Source organism: Aspergillus ochraceoroseus (genome assembly GCF_002846915.1).
Source record: "Aspergillus ochraceoroseus IBT 24754 chromosome Unknown P175scaffold_1, whole genome shotgun sequence".
Lineage (NCBI taxonomy): Eukaryota > Fungi > Ascomycota > Eurotiomycetes > Eurotiales > Aspergillaceae > Aspergillus > Aspergillus ochraceoroseus.
Genome location: NW_024468476.1, coordinates 2,846,824 through 2,864,114, shown reverse-complemented (window position 1 = coordinate 2,864,114; position 17,291 = coordinate 2,846,824). Strand labels below are relative to the sequence as shown.

The 17,291-nt window shown below is 50.1% G+C and overlaps 9 protein-coding genes across 9 annotated transcripts; 7 read left to right on the top strand and 2 right to left on the bottom strand.

The window, feature by feature from the left end:
* Nucleotides 1–697: 697 nt before the first annotated feature.
* P175DRAFT_0497719 (uncharacterized protein) lies at nt 698–1,738 on the bottom strand. Its single transcript, XM_040896341.1, has 2 exons — nt 1,325–1,738; nt 698–1,233 (listed from the first exon to the last, which is right to left on the bottom strand). Exons 1-2 carry the CDS (start codon nt 1,602–1,604, stop codon nt 839–841), a joined length of 675 nt encoding a protein of 224 aa, XP_040755989.1. The 5' UTR covers nt 1,605–1,738; the 3' UTR covers nt 698–838.
* A 649-nt stretch (nt 1,739–2,387) lies between these two features.
* Nucleotides 2,388–3,176, top strand: P175DRAFT_0489706 (class I SAM-dependent DNA methyltransferase; the record flags this gene model as incomplete). The annotated part of the gene is made up of 1 exon (XM_040895755.1): nt 2,388–3,176. The coding sequence occupies one exon, from the start codon at nt 2,388–2,390 to the stop codon at nt 3,174–3,176; it is 789 nt and encodes a 262-aa protein (XP_040755988.1).
* Nucleotides 3,177–3,877: 701 nt separating this feature from the next.
* On the bottom strand, nt 3,878–6,124 carry P175DRAFT_0426375 (uncharacterized protein; the record flags this gene model as incomplete). Its single annotated transcript, XM_040893164.1, has 5 exons — nt 3,878–5,194; nt 5,255–5,286; nt 5,345–5,558; nt 5,622–5,958; nt 6,009–6,124. 5 exons carry the CDS (start codon nt 6,122–6,124, stop codon nt 3,878–3,880), a joined length of 2,016 nt encoding a protein of 671 aa, XP_040755987.1.
* A 265-nt stretch (nt 6,125–6,389) lies between these two features.
* On the top strand, nt 6,390–7,789 carry P175DRAFT_0470843 (zinc-binding alcohol dehydrogenase family protein). The gene has a single exon (XM_040895061.1). It carries the CDS (start codon nt 6,606–6,608, stop codon nt 7,716–7,718), a length of 1,113 nt encoding a protein of 370 aa, XP_040755986.1. The 5' UTR covers nt 6,390–6,605; the 3' UTR covers nt 7,719–7,789.
* A 518-nt stretch (nt 7,790–8,307) lies between these two features.
* On the top strand, nt 8,308–10,294 carry P175DRAFT_0497715 (O-phospho-L-serine:2-oxoglutarate transaminase). Its single transcript, XM_040896340.1, has 9 exons — nt 8,308–8,429; nt 8,494–8,612; nt 8,668–8,842; nt 8,899–9,067; nt 9,120–9,268; nt 9,335–9,520; nt 9,574–9,766; nt 9,822–9,912; nt 9,972–10,294. Exons 1-9 carry the CDS (start codon nt 8,323–8,325, stop codon nt 10,055–10,057), a joined length of 1,275 nt encoding a protein of 424 aa, XP_040755985.1. The 5' UTR covers nt 8,308–8,322; the 3' UTR covers nt 10,058–10,294.
* Nucleotides 10,295–10,559: 265 nt separating this feature from the next.
* Nucleotides 10,560–11,701, top strand: P175DRAFT_0428272 (uncharacterized protein; the record flags this gene model as incomplete). The annotated part of the gene is made up of 4 exons (XM_040893296.1): nt 10,560–10,664; nt 10,741–10,973; nt 11,045–11,391; nt 11,451–11,701. The coding sequence occupies 4 exons, from the start codon at nt 10,560–10,562 to the stop codon at nt 11,699–11,701; spliced, it is 936 nt and encodes a 311-aa protein (XP_040755984.1).
* Nucleotides 11,702–13,014: 1,313 nt separating this feature from the next.
* P175DRAFT_0528085 (uncharacterized protein) lies at nt 13,015–13,497 on the top strand (the record flags this gene model as incomplete). Its single annotated transcript, XM_040899578.1, has 1 exon — nt 13,015–13,497. One exon carries the CDS (start codon nt 13,015–13,017, stop codon nt 13,495–13,497), a length of 483 nt encoding a protein of 160 aa, XP_040755983.1.
* Nucleotides 13,498–13,943: 446 nt separating this feature from the next.
* P175DRAFT_041882 (phosphoribulokinase/uridine kinase family protein) lies at nt 13,944–14,831 on the top strand. The gene is made up of 2 exons (XM_040893092.1): nt 13,944–14,020; nt 14,095–14,831. The coding sequence occupies exon 2, from the start codon at nt 14,103–14,105 to the stop codon at nt 14,799–14,801; it is 699 nt and encodes a 232-aa protein (XP_040755982.1). The 5' UTR covers nt 13,944–14,020; nt 14,095–14,102; the 3' UTR covers nt 14,802–14,831.
* Nucleotides 14,832–15,126: 295 nt separating this feature from the next.
* On the top strand, nt 15,127–17,059 carry P175DRAFT_0553875 (translation initiation factor eIF-2B subunit family protein). Its single transcript, XM_040900518.1, has 2 exons — nt 15,127–15,401; nt 15,485–17,059. Exons 1-2 carry the CDS (start codon nt 15,262–15,264, stop codon nt 16,959–16,961), a joined length of 1,617 nt encoding a protein of 538 aa, XP_040755981.1. The 5' UTR covers nt 15,127–15,261; the 3' UTR covers nt 16,962–17,059.
* Nucleotides 17,060–17,291: the final 232 nt, after the last annotated feature.

Below are 17,291 nucleotides of genomic sequence, written 5' to 3'. Positions count from 1 at the left end.
GGTTTGGCGTTTTTGTTGATAGGTCATATTTCTTCTTCTTCTTCTTCTTCTTCTTCTTGTGTGCAATCTAGGTGTGTGTATAGAAATCTGTATGCACGGACAAAGCTTCAGTAGTTTCAGCACCCCTTGCTCAGAATGACAGCTTCCGTGCCTCTTTGTTTTTAGAATGTCTTTTAACTTTGGGAATTGAGTTGTGACAGGTATTAGTACCTCCCTCCCCGCTGTGGTGGCTGAAAGGCATCCTTGCATTTGCCAGATCCAAGTCCTCGCGGTGATAGTTCGCCAGGAGAGGCAATATCCACACACCATCTATGCAGGATTCCCTTTAGCGGATGTATGCATCGAACCTGATCTTTACTATCTAGGCTCAAAGCGTGAACTGCCCTGTCATATTGCTGGACCAGATCCGGTTGGAGATGTTTCACCGCAATTTTCAAGTCGAGGCGAGTTGATCTCGTTCATATTGCCGGGTTGCCGTCCTGAGAGTCAACTTCAGGCTAGTTGTTTGTTCGGCAGTTTGGACTAGTATCGCATTCCGGGTCCAACTATCTTGTATATACGAATACAGATAAGTGAGGGTGAGTTTTTTTTTTTTTTTTTTTCGTATTCCGGTCGTGAGGGAGATGAACGTCTCTAACCATATCACCAGGTGCCAACGGGATGAACCTGGATAAAATCCGAGAGTGAAGACGCTGGTCATAAACAAAAGCACAAGATTCGATTAGTATAGTCCGTCCATTTCCGATACCTATATACAGCCATAAATACATCTGCATCCCCTGCTCGCTCGCTCGCTCTAGCCGCAATCCCGATAAAATCATAGAACATATCCCCGTCTCTAACGGTAAATATTCGCCAGCGCCGTCTCGGACAACAGCTTCGTGTACTGTTGATGCAACCAGGCAATATGCGGTGGCATAGGCGGGCCATCCGCCTTGCCTAAACCGCGATAAAAAACGCTTTTCAATCCCAGCTCAGCAACCCCTTCGTCGGGCTTGACCACAGCCGAAATCTCGAATAATCCATCGGATTGGCGGACACCCTGGCGGCGGGGGGAGTCGCCACAGCGGATCAGGATACGCTCGGGGGTCTTCTCGACAACCTCGAAGTGGTCCGTGACCACAGTGCCGACGTCGTAGCTTGAGGTGCGGAGCTCGTTCGGTGTCCAGAGGTGGGAGGAGGTTTCGGGGCCTTGATATTTGCGAGCTAGGTAAGCACGTTGGAAGGCGTAGCCTGTAGACCATTACCCAGGGTTAGTGTCTTTCTTTCGTCTGTTCGTTTTAAACTTGGGACACTTTGTAGTATGGGGAGGGGGGAGGCGTACCCCAGCCACTCCAGACACCGGCGCAAAAGGCCTCGAGGAGCTTGCCCTTCTTCTCCAGTAGAGACGGGTTGATTTCAGAGAGAGGGACGCGGCGAATACACAGATCGTGAAGCACGGGGTTCTCCTCGGGATTGAACTTGCGGTAAAATGCGCTTTGGAAGATGGGGTCGGTCGGGAATACAGGGACGAAGTTGTCTTTGCGCGTCGCCCAGAAGAAAGCTCCCAGGGAAGCAAGACCACCGTAGGTAGTGAGTTTGAGGGTTCCTCTGATGAGACCCATTGTGATTATATAGAGGATTAACAGGGATGGACAACACGAGAAGAAGGAATAAAACAGAGCAAGAGTAAAGGTAAGGAAGAAGAAGGTGGATGGATTGTCAAGAAGTGATGATGTGATGTGAAGCGAAGTGACTTGGGCTCAACGGTCGCATCTCCATCAGCCCCGATTCTTACCCTCATTTCTACTCTTTTCTCCTTTCTTTCTTTCGGTTAATTTTTGTCAAAGCTGGAGAATTATACTCGACAGTTAGAGATGCAAAACAGCAAAGATTAAAAAACTCCTGCCGCTAAGTCTTGCTGTTTTTCGATTCCATTCCTCCCATTACTTGCCAGATTTCTCCCCCAACGCGAATCCCCAGATAACCGCCACGCCAGCACACCAACTGCATCCAACACCTTCTCCCAAGCTCTCAGTAGCTCCAGCGTCGGTGCAGGGACCCAGCACATCTCTGCCGTATCCCATTCCTTCACCAAAAGCCCCAAATATACAATCCCTGCCAATGTGAGGCCTGTGTAGCTCAGGTGCTGGAGGAACTGGACACCCCAACGTCAGAGGGAGAACGCGAAGAACGACACGAATAAAGGCATGGCGTCGATATTATCGTCTTGTGGCTAAATATTCCTGCATGTATATCCGTATGGCATCATAGTCACAACCCCCCCGCATTGCTAGCCCGACTACCGAAAACCACACATAGAATGAATCTGATTCCTCTCCTCCTCAACCTCGACAATAAACCCCATAAGACTGCAATCGACAAAGCTGCCTTTCGCTAAGAAAACGATGACGTCTGTTGGAAACAAGCGCTTCAACGACGAAGCTGCAAACTGGGACAAGAACCCGGCCGTACAGGAAGCCACGCGACGCGCCTTCGAGACCATCGAACCCATCATTCAGAGGCTCTCTGGATCGAAACGAGCCACTTCAGGGATACCAACAGCAGAAGCCGCAGGAGGCCTTAATGTCCTCGAAGTAGGATGCGGCACTGGCCTCCTCACCCTCCGAGTCGCGCCGCTCGTCCACGAGATTGTCGCCGTGGATCCCGCGCACGGCATGATCGAGATGCTCAAAGCAAAGCCCCGGGACAGTAGCAGCAAGAATAAGAATAAGAATAATAATAATAATAATAATAATGTGCTCCCTCTGTGTCGCCTCCTCGAGGACCCAGAGGATCCCTTACTCCCCCCCGACGACACGAAGAACCCCACTGGTCCACGACGAAAGTTCGACCTGATCCTCTCGCATCTGGTCATGCACCATGTTCCGGATCTACGCGCCTTCCTGCACACGCTCTTCGGGTGTCTGGCGCCAGGGGGTCGAGTGGCCCTGACGGATTTCGAGGACTTCGGGCCCGACGCGATCAAGTTTCACCCGCCGACGAAATTGGAGGGTGTCGAGCGACATGGCCTCCCAAGGCAGTGGATTGCGGGTCTGCTCAATGAGGTCGGGTTTCGGGATGTCCAGGTGCGGGTTGGATGGACGCTAGATAAGTCGGTTGATGACTGGGAGGGTCATCGGCCGGGGGATATCTTGTCGTTTCCTTTCTTGATTTGTGAGGGAGTACGGCCGTAGTTTTCTACAGTGGTCTACTTTGGTGTTGTGGTTGGAGAAGGATCTGAAATGTGCATGGATTTACTTTCCTATCTATCTTGATATACATCTATTCTACTCAATTTCCAAGCTAACCAGGAGTCTGTTGGAACTTAGACCCTAAAACACTCTATACAACTCCAGTCTTGCCATAGCTGTTCAGAAATTCTCAAACTCCGAGTAGATATCGGCAATCAAATCAGGCTATCCGTGTACATGAGGGAGTCTGTTTAGCGGAAGCTGAGTTCGTAGAGTCTATTATTATATTCCTGGGGGATTCATCCCTTCATTATAGCAGAAGAAGACCATGTTGTAGATTCAGTTAGAGGAGTCGATGGAAGAGTTCGATTGCGGGCTGCTCTACGGAGTACGTTCGAAGAAGCCGAGCTCGAGATATCTCAAAATCCAGCCCACGCATTAGACTGAATAATTTCTTCCATAGCACCTGTGTCTAACCAGTCATCAGGCTCCCACATCTATAACCTGGTTAGCAATTGCAAATGAGAAACCATGCACCAGCCTTCGAGACTTCGAGCGACCTACCTTGTCCCAGGGAGGTAGTGGAATCGCATCGTCAGGTACCCCAGTGGAATATCCCCCAAGTCCCAAGGATGCAGAATCGATCGATGAAGTGGTGGAGGAATATTGGGCATGCGTTAGTGATGGAACACCTGGTAGACTAGTTAACTATTAGGAACTTGACAGGATCCATCCCCGAGGTGATACGTGCCTGTAGGGAAAGACATGGAATAATCGCAGACGCTTGATGCATTCGGTGGTCGTTGGTCGATCCTCGCTGCCTTTGCTAGGACAATTCGCAGCATCTCAGTAACCTTGCGACTTTCTCTGGACTCGTCGCTCGACTGCAGCCAGATTGAATAGGAAAGCTCCAAGGCTGGGATAATCTGCTGGGCCATCGCATCCTCGATCATCCCACTTCCGTGACCTTCTTCTTGGCTGACACTGTAGCGGAGGTCGACGCAAAGGATTGTCGTCGCCAGAAGAAAGATGTGCTTGACGAGGGACCCCAACTTCCACTGTTGGTGCTCGAAGCGCCTCCCCGGCTGGGATTCTTCATGCAGAGTCGCCTGGATCTGCAGCACCTCCAGGGCAGCTCCGATACATGCCCTCCGAGAATACTGATACCGATCGTCAGTGCGAGCCGCCAGCATATACCCTCGATGCAAAACACAGCAACATTTGTAGTACGACAAGGCTAGGAATATTCTGCTTAGAATGACATCTGGAGGGTCCAGGAGCTGTCTGCTCAGAGGTTTCGTGCGCAAGGGCGCCGGCATCGACTGAAACTGGTCATTCACCGTTTTGTCCAGTTTCATGATTTCCTCGTAGGAAACAGCTTTCTTCGGCTCGCCGGTGATATCAATCACCATGGTGAACGTTGATATCAGGCGATTTTTCATTACCACAAACTGAATGAAACTCGGTTGTGAGTCGGTTCTGGATGGTGGCAGCTCCGTCATATCGGGACTCAGGGCATCATCGCTGACGTCCCGGGGTTCCTTGGTATCTGCCTTCCATGCATTGATCATTCGCGGAATACCGAACTGCCCTGCGGCTAGCGAGTCCAGTTGGAAAAGAACTGCCCATGTTCGGCGCCGCATCTCGGCTTGGAAGGGCGCCAGACGGGGGAAATACGAGCCATCTCGGTGATAGCCCATGCGAAAGGCTATCTGCAAGGTGATCCCCAGCAGAATCCAGACGCCCGTGTGACCGTCGGAGAGATTGAAATATTCAATCGATAAGTAGTGTAGAAGCGTCTCGACTGTATACGGTATACACTTTGTGTAGTCAGCTAGAGCCAGACACTGGGCGACTCGCTCGCGGTAGGTTTGAATACTACGGAGCAATTCGCGATTCGGTGGTATCTCGAGGGATGGTGTTTCCAGTTTTTGATGCAGGGCTCCTAAGCACATTATGCCAAACAAGAGACCTATCCACATGTCTGAGGCTTTCTCCGGTGCGTCCCAGAATGCGTCGTACTACAGGACAGGCATTTCATTAGTATGGCATGCGTTATACATAAGCTGGTCCGCGCATACCTCTTCTAGAAATGTTGGCCCATGTATTGACACTGGACATGCTAGCCGTTAGCGACAGATGGAGCAAGCAGGTAGGGTTTATTTATTTACGCGAGCTTATATTGTTGAAGGCGAAATATCTGGTTACAAGCCTGTCCACTTCTGTTTTTGGTGGAACAGTCGCCAGAATCTCCTCTCTCCCGAGCTGCTGCATATCTCCTACAATCAACGCCGGGGCACGCGCTCGAACGTTTGATTCAATGTTCCGATGCCCAGTATTGGCAGTAGTAGTCTCATCGTCGAAATAATCCTTCAATTCAGCAATCTATTCATGTGGATTTTAGTGCGTTCTGTATCTTCCGGTGCGGGTAAGGAGAAATCGACCTACTCCATCAATTATTGCCGTCCAGTGTGAGCTCTCGACATAGGTAGTCTCTGTGTTTTCTAGACTGAGCCGTCCAAATGCCTGTGGGAGCTGTGGCTCATCGTGTGCATGTTTATGTGACGGAGACTTGCGCGCACCGCGTATGTATTTCCCATCCGTCTGGGGTTTCAACGACATGACCAACTTCTCCAGCTGCGCGACTCTATCGTGCATCGAGGTTGTCGATGGGTAAACGACTGTTTTACCGCTCTGTAATGGCGTGGAGGATGGATATGTGCAGGACAGAGACAGACCACGGCGGGTACATGTACTGCATGGCACTCCCCGGTCGCATTTCAACCTATGCGGTGGGTCAAACAACGTAAATTCAGCGAGGGTGAATGTGCTTACTTGCGCCTTTTGCACAGTGAGCAAGACAATTGAGGTTTGTCTCTTCGCCGGTTAATGGGCGGTAGTGTTCGCCCTTCTTGCTCGGGAGGAACTGCTTGTTCATAGAGTCTCGACATCACAGCAGCCTGGTGGCGGAACAGGAACAATAGTATCTGCTGTACTGCATTCAGCATGGAAAGTGAATCCGTTTGAGAACTCTGGACCATCAAGACCTGATCCCCGAGCGTCCCATGAATCATTTACCGGGTTGACTAAAGCAGGGCGCGTTTTCCGACCCTCCGACCCTCCGCTATGGCCTTACCTGATCTGATATAGACTGACTGGTGCTTAAGCACTCCAGAACGTGAAGTACGATTTTGCCTAGCCCCAGTACGAGAATGATGCTCTCGTCCCGGTAAAGGCGCTATCCGGAATGATGGAAGGAGATGGGGATAATAAATCCCGGATTTAAGACGGTGACAATTCGATGACAATTCGATGACAATTCGAGATTTGATGGCTGAGCCCTCTCATCCCAAAACCTATTAAACATGACTGGATCGATTGATTCTAGGCCATGGAAATCATCCATCGACATTTTACTCCTCCATTCTTGCAATGCCTCCCGCCAACCAAGCCGCGAAGCTCCCTAACAGCAAACAGGAGCTGCAAATCACCACGGCGCCGTATCCACGCCTAAAATCGGATCAAATTGTCGTCAAGAATGCCGCTCTGGCAGTCAACCCCATGGACTGGATCATCCAGGACCGTGGTAAAATGGCGGTGTCACATATGGAATACCCCTTCACTCTAGGCTTCGACATCGCCGGGGAAGTTGTGGAGGTAGGCCAGAGTGTAACCCGTTTTGCAGTGGGTGACCGAGTTGTAGCCTACGCTCCGGGACTGGGCAAAAATATCCACGACCAGGCCCAGAGTGCGTTCCAGTTGTACACTGCCGTGCCCGAGCAGACCGCCAGCAAAATCCCTGACAGTCTCCCCTATGAAAAGGCGGCTGTGCTGCCCCTCGGCATCATGACAGCTGGGGCAAGTTTGTTCGATGAGAAGCAATTAAATCTCGCAGCGCCGCGCCCGGTCAAGCCGGAATTGAAAGGGGAGACCGTGATCATCTGGGGAGGGTCGACGAGTGTTGGGCTCAACGCTGTTCAGCTGGCAGTGGCAGCTGGGTATGAAGTCTTCACTACTTGTTCGCCGCGAAACTTCCCCTTGCTGGAACGACTCGGGGCGGCTCGAGTATTCGACTACAACAGCCCGACTATTGTTCACGACATAGTCACGGCGATGAAAGGCAAAACGACCGCCGGAGCAGTCGCTCTCGGTGTGACCGCTGCCAGCGCTTTATTTGATATCCTCGACCGATGTGAGCGTGGTAACAAATTCATTGCAATGGCCAGTTACCCGGTGCCGCAAAAGCCGCCCAAGTTCTTCGGAACTCCCTACACGATTTTGTACTTTCTCTCCTCGATGATCTCATACGCCATCAAAAGTCGTACTAGGGGTATCGGATACCGGCTGGTAGAGGTGCAGGGACTACTGGAGAATGGCGTTGGCAAAGAACTCTGGCAGGATTTCCTGGGTGAAGCCCTTGCGAATGGCAGTTTTGTCCCGGAGCCGCAGCCTGAAGTTGTGGGAAAGGGTCTCGAGAAACTGCAGGAGGCACTGGAAGTCCAGAAGGAGGGCGTGAGTGCGAAAAAGATTGTAGTCACCCTTTAGACACGTTTACCACCTTTGCCTTTTATCATTTTTCTTTCTTTCTTTTTTTTTTTTTTTTTGTTTTGCCTGCCGTTGTTGAGCACCGGGAAGTTGCAAAATAAGTGTAGTCTAATCTAAGGAAGCCCTAAGCACGAAGAAGAAGAATACTTGACATGAACCATATGATATATTCCATCGAGCTGTCCTCGCATAATCATAATTACCATTCTTAACGTTCTGATTCAATTTGCTAGTCAATCCGACTTATTCTAGGTCTTGGAATTACCCAGTCATATACCTTGAATAGGTGCCCTAAGAGTGGCATACAACACTGAGCACAGTACTGTACAACAAAAGAATATAGTGTTTCCCCAACACCCAAGGATGCCCCAAAAAGCAAAATATGCATATAGCATCATTGTATAGATTTCTGGTATGTGAATAGCCTCATGAATCATACTATATAAGTGGGGGTCTGCACCCGCGGTTATTCCGACCCGAGGTCCGCTCCTATGCCGCATTCACCTCCTGACTCATCTGAGGGGCAGCAGTTCTAAAAAAAAAAAAAAATTCCTCACCTTCACTTCTACAGCTCTCAAACGCTCAAGATTCAGAAATTGCAACCATGAGAAGAGAAGATATCACATACTTGGGTGCAGGCCCTGCTGCCCTCCCCGCAGATGTCCTTGCTACCGCCGCCGAGGCCCTGCAAAACTATGAGAACACCGGATTGTAAGCCCCGCGCATGCGTCATTGTATAGCTTATGGCGAACCGGCTCTGACTTGACATTTGTAGGGGTGTCGCGGAACACAGCCATCGCAGCGAATTGGCCGCGAATATCCTGAATACTATGAAAGCCGATCTCACAACCTTCCTAAACATCCCTCCCGAGTTCGAAATTCTGATCATGCAAGGTACGAGCTCCGATGTCGGCCAACGCTGGGCCCGCGTGTACTGACAATCGCAAAGGTGGAGGATCCGGTCAATTCGATGCTACAGTGTACAATCTGACGGCAATCTGGGTTGAAAAGCAGAGACAGAAGATCTTGAAAGAGCAGGGTGAGGTTCCTGAGGAAGAGCTGATCAAGGAGCTGCGGAAGAAAGTGGATGCAGAGCTACGATTGGACTACTTGGTTACTGGATCGTGAGTATAAGAGCCCGGTGAATGTGGTGTTTGGAGGTGCTAATATGCGCTTGCAGATGGTCACTCAAGGCTAGTCAAGAGGCCGCCCGGATACTTGGCCCTGAATACGTCAACATCGCCAGTGATGCTAGGACAGCGAATGATGGGAAATTCGGTGTGATTGCGGACGAATCAACCTGGAAGCTCAGCCCCAAGGCCGCCATGGTGTATCTCTGTGAAAACGAAGTAGGTGATTGTCCTTTGCTATATTACGATATATACTGAGAGTTACCACTAGACTGTTGACGGCGTCGAATACCCCAACTTCCCCAAGGTTCTCGAATCCAAGGGGTCAGACGATGACCCAATTGTTGTTGGAGACTTTTCTTCGACGATTCTATCGAGACGGATTCCTTTCGAAAACTTCTCGATTGTTTACTTCGGAGCGTATGGGACCCCACCACCTCAGCACTGCCATCCCTAAATCATGTGCGACAAGCTAACTTCTATCAGTCAGAAGAACCTTGGTCTTACAGGAATCACAGGAGTTATCATCCGCAAGAGCCTGCTTCCCCCAGTGTCTCCCCCATGCTCCCCTACCATCCTCCGCAAGCTAGGATTGCCCATTGCGCCAACTATCCTTGACTACTCTACTGTTGCGAAGAACAACAGTCTCTACAACACCCTGAGCATCTTTGAGTATGTTCCTGAGCCCGAGACATGATTCATGCATTTTCTAATACCTTCTGCAGCGTATACGTGGCTGGCCAAGTTATCAAGAAGCTGCTCGCCACATTCCCTGATAAAGTCGATGGACAGCAAGTTGTTGCCGAGAGAAAGGCAGCCAAGATCTACGAGGCTCTCGACGCCTACCCCGATGTCTACCGTGTCGTTCCTGGTAAAAATGCGCGCTCAAGAATGAACGTCTGCTTCCGCGTAACCAAGGTATGCCCTGGTCCCCTCCAACTCTGACACTAAGAAATTCTCTAACATGGTTCAGAATGGCAACATCGACGAATCCGAGAAGGCTTTCCTGAAAGGTGGCGTTGAACGTGGAATCACCGGTATGAAGGGCCACAGAAGTGTCGGAGGTAAGCAAGCACTCGCTAAGCATTGTTCCCCGCAAGCTTTATTTACTAACGGGGCCCAGGAATCCGAGCCTCGAATTATAACGCCATCCCTGAGTCTGGAATCGACAAGCTTGTGGTCTATCTGAAGGAGTTTGCCACAGCGTAAATTATCCATATGCGGTGTTTCAATGAGAGGAAAGAGGTGAAGTAAAATCAATTTCATTCAACTTGTCACGTATTCAACGCATTGGTGTTCGGGCTGAAGGATTCTAGTTTCAACAGCGATGGAGGCTCAACCTTCCAGTTTATAATGTTTCACGCATGGTCTCCCAGAATATAAAGCACTAGTAGCCGGTTATATAAAGCAGTATTCACCACATATTTTGTTTTCTGGCTTTTCTCCCGTAATGGTAAGTAGGATATCACCAGGTGTGTAGAGCTTGATATTCAATTTGGAAATAGGATGCCTCTTACCTACCTGATACCTAGTACTTAGCAGCAGTTCGAACAGATTTCTCGTACTTTTGAACAATGGTTGGCCTGAGGCTCTATCCACATCCACATCAGGAAAGCGGGGTGACCATCACTCAAAATTAGTACTTCTACACTACTTGCAAGATCTAGATCTCCTAACTCGACATCAGGTATCAACTGCAGGCGCTCTTAACATGGCTGTTATTGCAGTTGCAGGAGGTACCGGGGGGGTGGGCCGGACGATTGTCAATGTCCTACTCCAGGAATCTAAACACCAAGTCATTGTACTAACTCGAAAGGTAAGAAAAGAACCCAATCCTCACGCTCTCATACCATACATACCCAGATATCCTGCAGGATCTAACCAAGTCATAGGCGACCACAAGTCCAATCCCCGAGAGATTGCAACAAGTCGAGGTAGATTACAGGGATGTTTCTGCTCTCGTCAGAACGCTAGAACAGTACGAGATAGACACCGTCGTGTCGGCAATTTCGCTGTACTCCGACGAGACTAGTGAATCTCAGTTGAATCTCATTAAAGCGGCAGAGAAATCCATCCCTACGAGGAGATTTATCCCAAGTGAATACTCTTACATTCAGACGGAAGAGTAAGTTGACTGATCTGTATTACATTTCATGTTATATGGCAGGCCAACATCCCTAAAATTTTCAACCGCAGCCTCCTACCTATCGACCCCGGCGTTAAGTATTTCATCGACGCCGCCAAGTTGCTCCAGAATGGAAACTTGAAGTATACCCGGGTAATCCCCGGCTTCTTTATGGATTACTGGGGAATGCCACATGTTCGCACGAACCTACAACCCTTTACCTTTGGAATCGACATCGCTAGCGGTCACGCTGCGATCCCGGGGGATGGAAACGACGTAATAGGCATGACATATACCTATGACATGGCCGCGTTTATTGCAAGACTGCTCCATGTCGAAGAGTGGCCTGAGTTCAGTGTCATCGTGGGGGATGATATCACCTATAACCAGCTTATAGAACTAGGAGAGCAGGTTCGAGGTCAGGGCTTGCTCCGTTGGATGGTTCCCTCATATTGGCAGTCTGCTGAGATCTACTAGGCAAGAAGTTCCGGGTCGTTCATGACAGTCCAGAGCAGATCAAAGAAGGAAATGTCACTGTTCCTCCGATGCCTGAAGGGTTAGAATATACCCAAGAGGAGCTGCGAGAAACAACCGCTCTAGTGAGCAGGCTGACCATTGCCCAAGTCTTTGACTTTCCAGCTGGGATTCGCTCGAACTCCAAATTCCCGGATCTAAAACTTGTTCAGGTCAAGGAGTTCATTGATAACGCTTGGAAGGGGAAGCCATAATTTCCTCTTCCCAGGTCCGAAAATGTGTATAAGAACTGTCCATTCCTGTGTGTATCTGAATAGGCTATTGAACTTGGGGTAGCATAAACGACGAGCGGATAGAAATATGGCCCGACATGCCGTATACTGTGTAATGTTAGTATACTCCCGTTGTGATGTGTAACAAGGAATGTGGACGAGGTTATTGGAAGCGTTATTTTTAACCAGCATCCTTTTCGGGAAGCTGATAGTCAGACTTGAGAGAATCCCGAATTTGGAGTCAGTGGAATCTTTTTAATGTATAGGTTTTTTTTTGGTTTTTTTCTGTGTGTGCGTTAGATTACCCCAAAGTGTCCCAGCCGCCACCTCAAGATACTTCCCAAGGTTCTTCCAACGTCGAGCCCACATCGGGGTCCTATCAATTGGCGGGTTCCATCCCCGTCATTCCCGGGCAAGGCAGGCACTCTCCAAGACTGAATTCCTTGATCTATCCGACGGGATAACCCTGGAAATCACACACTCACAGCAGATCTGTTGGCCTTGGATGTTTTAGGCCCCCACGGCGGGAGTTGTCACATCCAATAGGCCCCGACCTGGCCATCTTGGAGAGTGCCCAAGTGGCCCACGGGGCTCTGTCGCCAACTTGGAGGCCTCCTAAATCATACACATCCCCCGAGATTAAAGTCTGCCCGATATTCCGAGTGACTCTAGTACGAAGAGGCCGAAATAAAATCAGATGCGGGCAGATCAAGAGAGTGGTGACAGGCTGCGTGTCGATGCATCCCATTCGACCGGGTCTCCAGCGTTCTAATCTTGATGTGTTGTCTCCAGAGCGACTTCATGTGAATAACTATTGAATCTTTAGCTGCCTAAGTTGGAGGTCTGTGTGTGCGCTGGCATTTCCCATGATCTTGACTCGAAGCATTACCTGTTACCCTGGATTTCTTGCCCTCCACTTCTGGGTGCTCTTTCATTTATTCTCGGTTCTCGTCCGATCTCCTTGCCGCGCTTTCCTGTGTAAAAACATCTCTTTGCTTGCTCTGTTCCGCAAAAAGGGGCCTCCAGATTCTATCTCTCTCTCTCTCTCTCTCTCATCTTCCCTTTCATCCATCCTACACTCTGATACTGTGGAAATGACTGGCGCCATCCGACCTAATCCTCGACCTATGGCATCCGTTCGTATTCTGGGCAAGGGACAAGAACAGCAGTGGTATGTCCAGCTGTGACTTGCATTCTGGAGGACATGCTGACCAGGTGATCGTGTGATCCATTTAGATTCCCAACACCGAGTATTACTAAAAACCAAAATGCATTCCCACGCGATGACGACCACAATGGCTGATGGACCGGTTTCCTACCTGGAAGCTCCCGAAAACTACACCCGGATCCAAAAGAGCAAGACGCAAGGCTCGTGCATGCTTTCTCGGTTTTCCAAATGGCTTTGGTCGGGATGGGACGTTGGTCGATCTGAAGTCCCCGATAATCTGCGAGCTGCTGGGGACTCGAGCGGCACTAAGCTCGAAGCGAGCGCTGGCGCCAGCGCACCGCGCACTAAACGAATCCCACGAACCCACACGTCGGGGGAGATGAAGATCCGATCCCAGCCGCAGGAACAGCTGCAAGAAGATCTCACGCAGGAGGCCTTTCCCTGTCGGGCTTGTAAAGCTTGGGGTGTGGCATGTGATTTGCAGAAACCGCAATGTGCACACTGTGTGGACCAGCAACTTCTCTGTTTTTACGTAGCCCCGCTGCGTCTCACCATGAAGCGATCGAAAAAGGTACCATCTGCTGGGGACGACTCGATTACACATGATTGAGGCCAAGGGGAGGGCAAGAAAACGGGCTGGATGAGAGCCTGGTGAAATACCTACGTTGTGTGTGAGGCTTGCGTTTCAAATATTTTATTCGTACCAGGGAAAGTGCATAGATAACCCCTAGAATTCCGATAAGATATGAATTCCTAGCCTGTCCTCTCGACGCTGCTAGTTCCTAAAATCCTGAATATGGGGGTTGATAGCTGGAAGGAAATACCGATCTTCTGCGATCGGAAGTCTTCCCCTATAAAGGAGCTCCCGCGGATATACCAGAGTAACCTGGGTTGGAGCAAGATGCAAGACGAGCATTCACAAAGCAAGAGAACACGTTCATCGGATAGGAAACTATCTCAATCGCAATAACTATCAGATAGTTAACATTCAACTGGTGCGTCATGTCATGGCCACCGCCAAAACGGAGCACAGTGAACCGACGCCTCTTCACGGGTGATATAAGTGTCTGGATTTCCCCTGCACTGTTTTATACCTTTCCAATAAGCCTATTTGGTTTCAAGATAGCAAATTAGTACGTGAGCTCTACTAGTACTTTCACCGAGGAACTCTTCTCCGATGTGCCTCAGCTAACCTCGCCTCAACCAGCTCCCAAAATGAACCATGAATACGACACAATCGCAGAAGCGATTCGCTCTAGATCAAGAAACCATTCTAAGAAGCGATTGATCGTTGCCGTTGCAGGAATTCCCGGGGCAGGCAAAACCACAACCGCGACGGCCGTCACGCGACGTCTCAATTCCGGCCCCTCTGCCATAAAGACCGCTCTACTCTCCATGGATGGCTTCCACCTGTCGCGGGCGACACTGGATCAGCTCCCGAATCGTGAAGAAGCATATCTTCGCCGCGGAGCACCGTGGACATTCGACTCTGCGCGGTTCGTGGCCTTCGTGCGACGATTACGAGAATGGGCGGATGCCGAAGCCAACGCAGAGAAAAGCAAACCCCCTCTATACGCGCCATCCTTTGACCATGAAGCCAAGGACCCCGTTGAAAATGGCATCGCCATCACAGACGATGTCTCCATCCTCATCCTCGAAGGGAACTATCTGCTCCTAGACGAGACTGATTGGCGGGATGTCGCGACGCTGTGCGATTATCGGGTGTTTATTGATACCGATCTACAGGAGGCTCGGGAGCGTGTTGCACGGAGGCATCTCAGCGCGGGCATCGAGAAGACGCTAGAAGATGGGTTTCGCAGGGTGGATAGGAATGATTATTTGAATGCGCTGACGATTCGGGAGAAGTTGATCGCGCCTGATATGGTGGTGCGGAGTATACAGGAGGTTGTATAGCGTCTAGTCTTTCTCGGGTAATGATAATGTATATATAATGACTTTACATCCATTTTTTGATTATATCATCTTTCTATAATGTCCTCTACAGAGTAGATATCCAAGGGTTCCTTTTGACGTCATAATTGGGGCGACAACAACAACATATATATATATATATATATATATATACAATTTCCATACACAACATTTTGATTCTTTTTCCTTTTTCTTTTCTAAATAACCCTACGAAAAGGTGCATTTGACTATATACCAAGTAGCTGTTGTTGTTCATGACCCTGCCCTGCACCTGCGGTCTCCCTACATACAGTATCTGCACACAAATTGAACCCACCAGCATAATCATCATCTCTGCAACCTAACGGCCAAGCTGCGCTCCAGAATTCCATCCAGAACGCCTTTTCACAGACATCCAAAACAGATATTTCTTCGCTGGAAGACCCCCTCTCCCGCGTCCAAAATGATGGCGGCGGGGCAAGACCACACCACCCTTGAGAAAAGAGCCGTCGTGTCGTCGTTTATTTTCGGCTACCCAAATGAACCATGTGAAGAACCTGTAGTTGCGCTCTTTAAGAGGAGCGATAGAGTGAGCACATACCGGTACGTCATATATATATATATCGTCCTTCGATAAGTTCTGTCTGTTTGTACCTTATGCTATGTATTGGCTAACGATATATAAGACATCGAATCGCCCCAATATCAGGCAGCATCAGTCGCAAAGACAAAGATCCCCTGGCGGCAGCATGGCGCGAGATCTCGGAGGAAACAACCCTTACGCCGTCTACGGTGGCGTTTTGGCGCATGGGAATGCCCTTTACCTTTGCCGATGAGTCTGTTGGGCGAGAATGGACCGTGCATCCGTTTGGGTTCCGGCTGCGGAGCTCTGCCCTAGGCGGAGGGGGTAAGAGTGCCATTAGGATTGATTGGGAGCATGAGGGGTGGCAGTGGTACAATCCCACCGCAGTGGTTAATGACGCGGGGTTTGATGGCGTACCGCACCTGCGCGAGAGCTTGCGACGGGTCTGGTTTGAAGGGGAGATGCCGGATCGGGTCGGTCGTTCGCTGGCGGCTGGGCTGGAGAGACTCAAAAACGACCATGAGAGCGGAGCCCAGGAGCTGACTGCGATTGCGGGGGCTGTTTTCCGGGACCTGGTTGTGCAAATGGAAACCACCCCGGACAGCTTGGTCTGGTGGGAAACGGTTAGGATGACCGCGTGGCATCTCGTCAAGAATGGCCGCGAGAGTATGGGGGCCGCGACGTTGAACCTGCTGCTCGTGGTGCTACAGGATCTGGAAGAGTGCTGGAAGCTGGACACGACTTCGGCGCAACGACTGGATCGTATGCTGTCGGTTATTGACTTTCATCTCCAGAGTCGCACAAGTCGTGCGCGCCAGGTCAAGGACACATTTGCGTCGTACCTGCGATCTGCTTTTCTTTCGAATGAGGAGGAAGCAAGAGACAGGCTTACCATCTTGACTCTGTCCGCTAGTTCGACCATTCGCGATAGCATCGTGGATGCTTTTGCTTCGGTGGACGTGCCGACGCTTGAGCTGCGCATTCTGGAGTCACGGCCACTGTTCGAGGGGGTCAGTATGGCATCGTCTGTCCTGTCGGAGTTCCAGGCGCGGTACAGCTCTGACAGCGGTCGAAAACTGGCAATCAGTCTGTATACGGATGCATCTGCCGCGGTGGCTGCGCAGAATGTGGACATGGTTTTGCTCGGTGCTGACCGGATCTCTCTCTCCAAAGGTGTCAGCAACAAAACGGGATCGCTTCCGGTGGTTCTCAGCGCAAAACACATCAACCCTAACGTCCCGGTTGTCGTCCTCAGCGACTTGGAGAAAGTGAATGGGGAGACTGGTCTGATCGACGATGAGAAGCACGAAGACAACGATCCCAAAGAGGTTATCAGCGCATGGAGCAGTGATGAAATCAAGGGGGTTCAGACCGTAGAAGAGGCCGTCGTGCATCAGTCCCAGCCGGGGAATTCCAGCGTTGACGTGAGGAATATCTATTTCGAATGGGTACCTTTCTCATTTGTGGATGCCTTCATCAGCGGCGAAGGCGTTCTAGACGACCGACAGATCCGGGAGAAGGCAAGACAGCAGGGGGAGCTGTCGAGTCGCTACTTTGATAGTCTTCCTATTCGGTATTAAGGGACGTTATTATTGAGTTTGATGCATCCGGTTTCAAAAGAGAAAGCAAGATCTTTGCAGCAAATAATCTCTCCCTTGAATAGTGACAGTTCATCTTCATTGGCTTGTCTACGTAGATAATATAATCTGCTCACTGCAAGGCCATATACTCTCGGACGTGTCTGTTGCCACGACGGTAGACGCGGTTTATTGACTCGATCTCGTCTACTTTTCCCACGATCTCTGGTAAATTTCCCTGTTTCTTCACTGCTCTCTTTCTAGAATACACACATCCTGCGTCTAGAGCGCTTCATCATGACTCCCGCGGTTGCTATCAAATCCTCTCGTCTT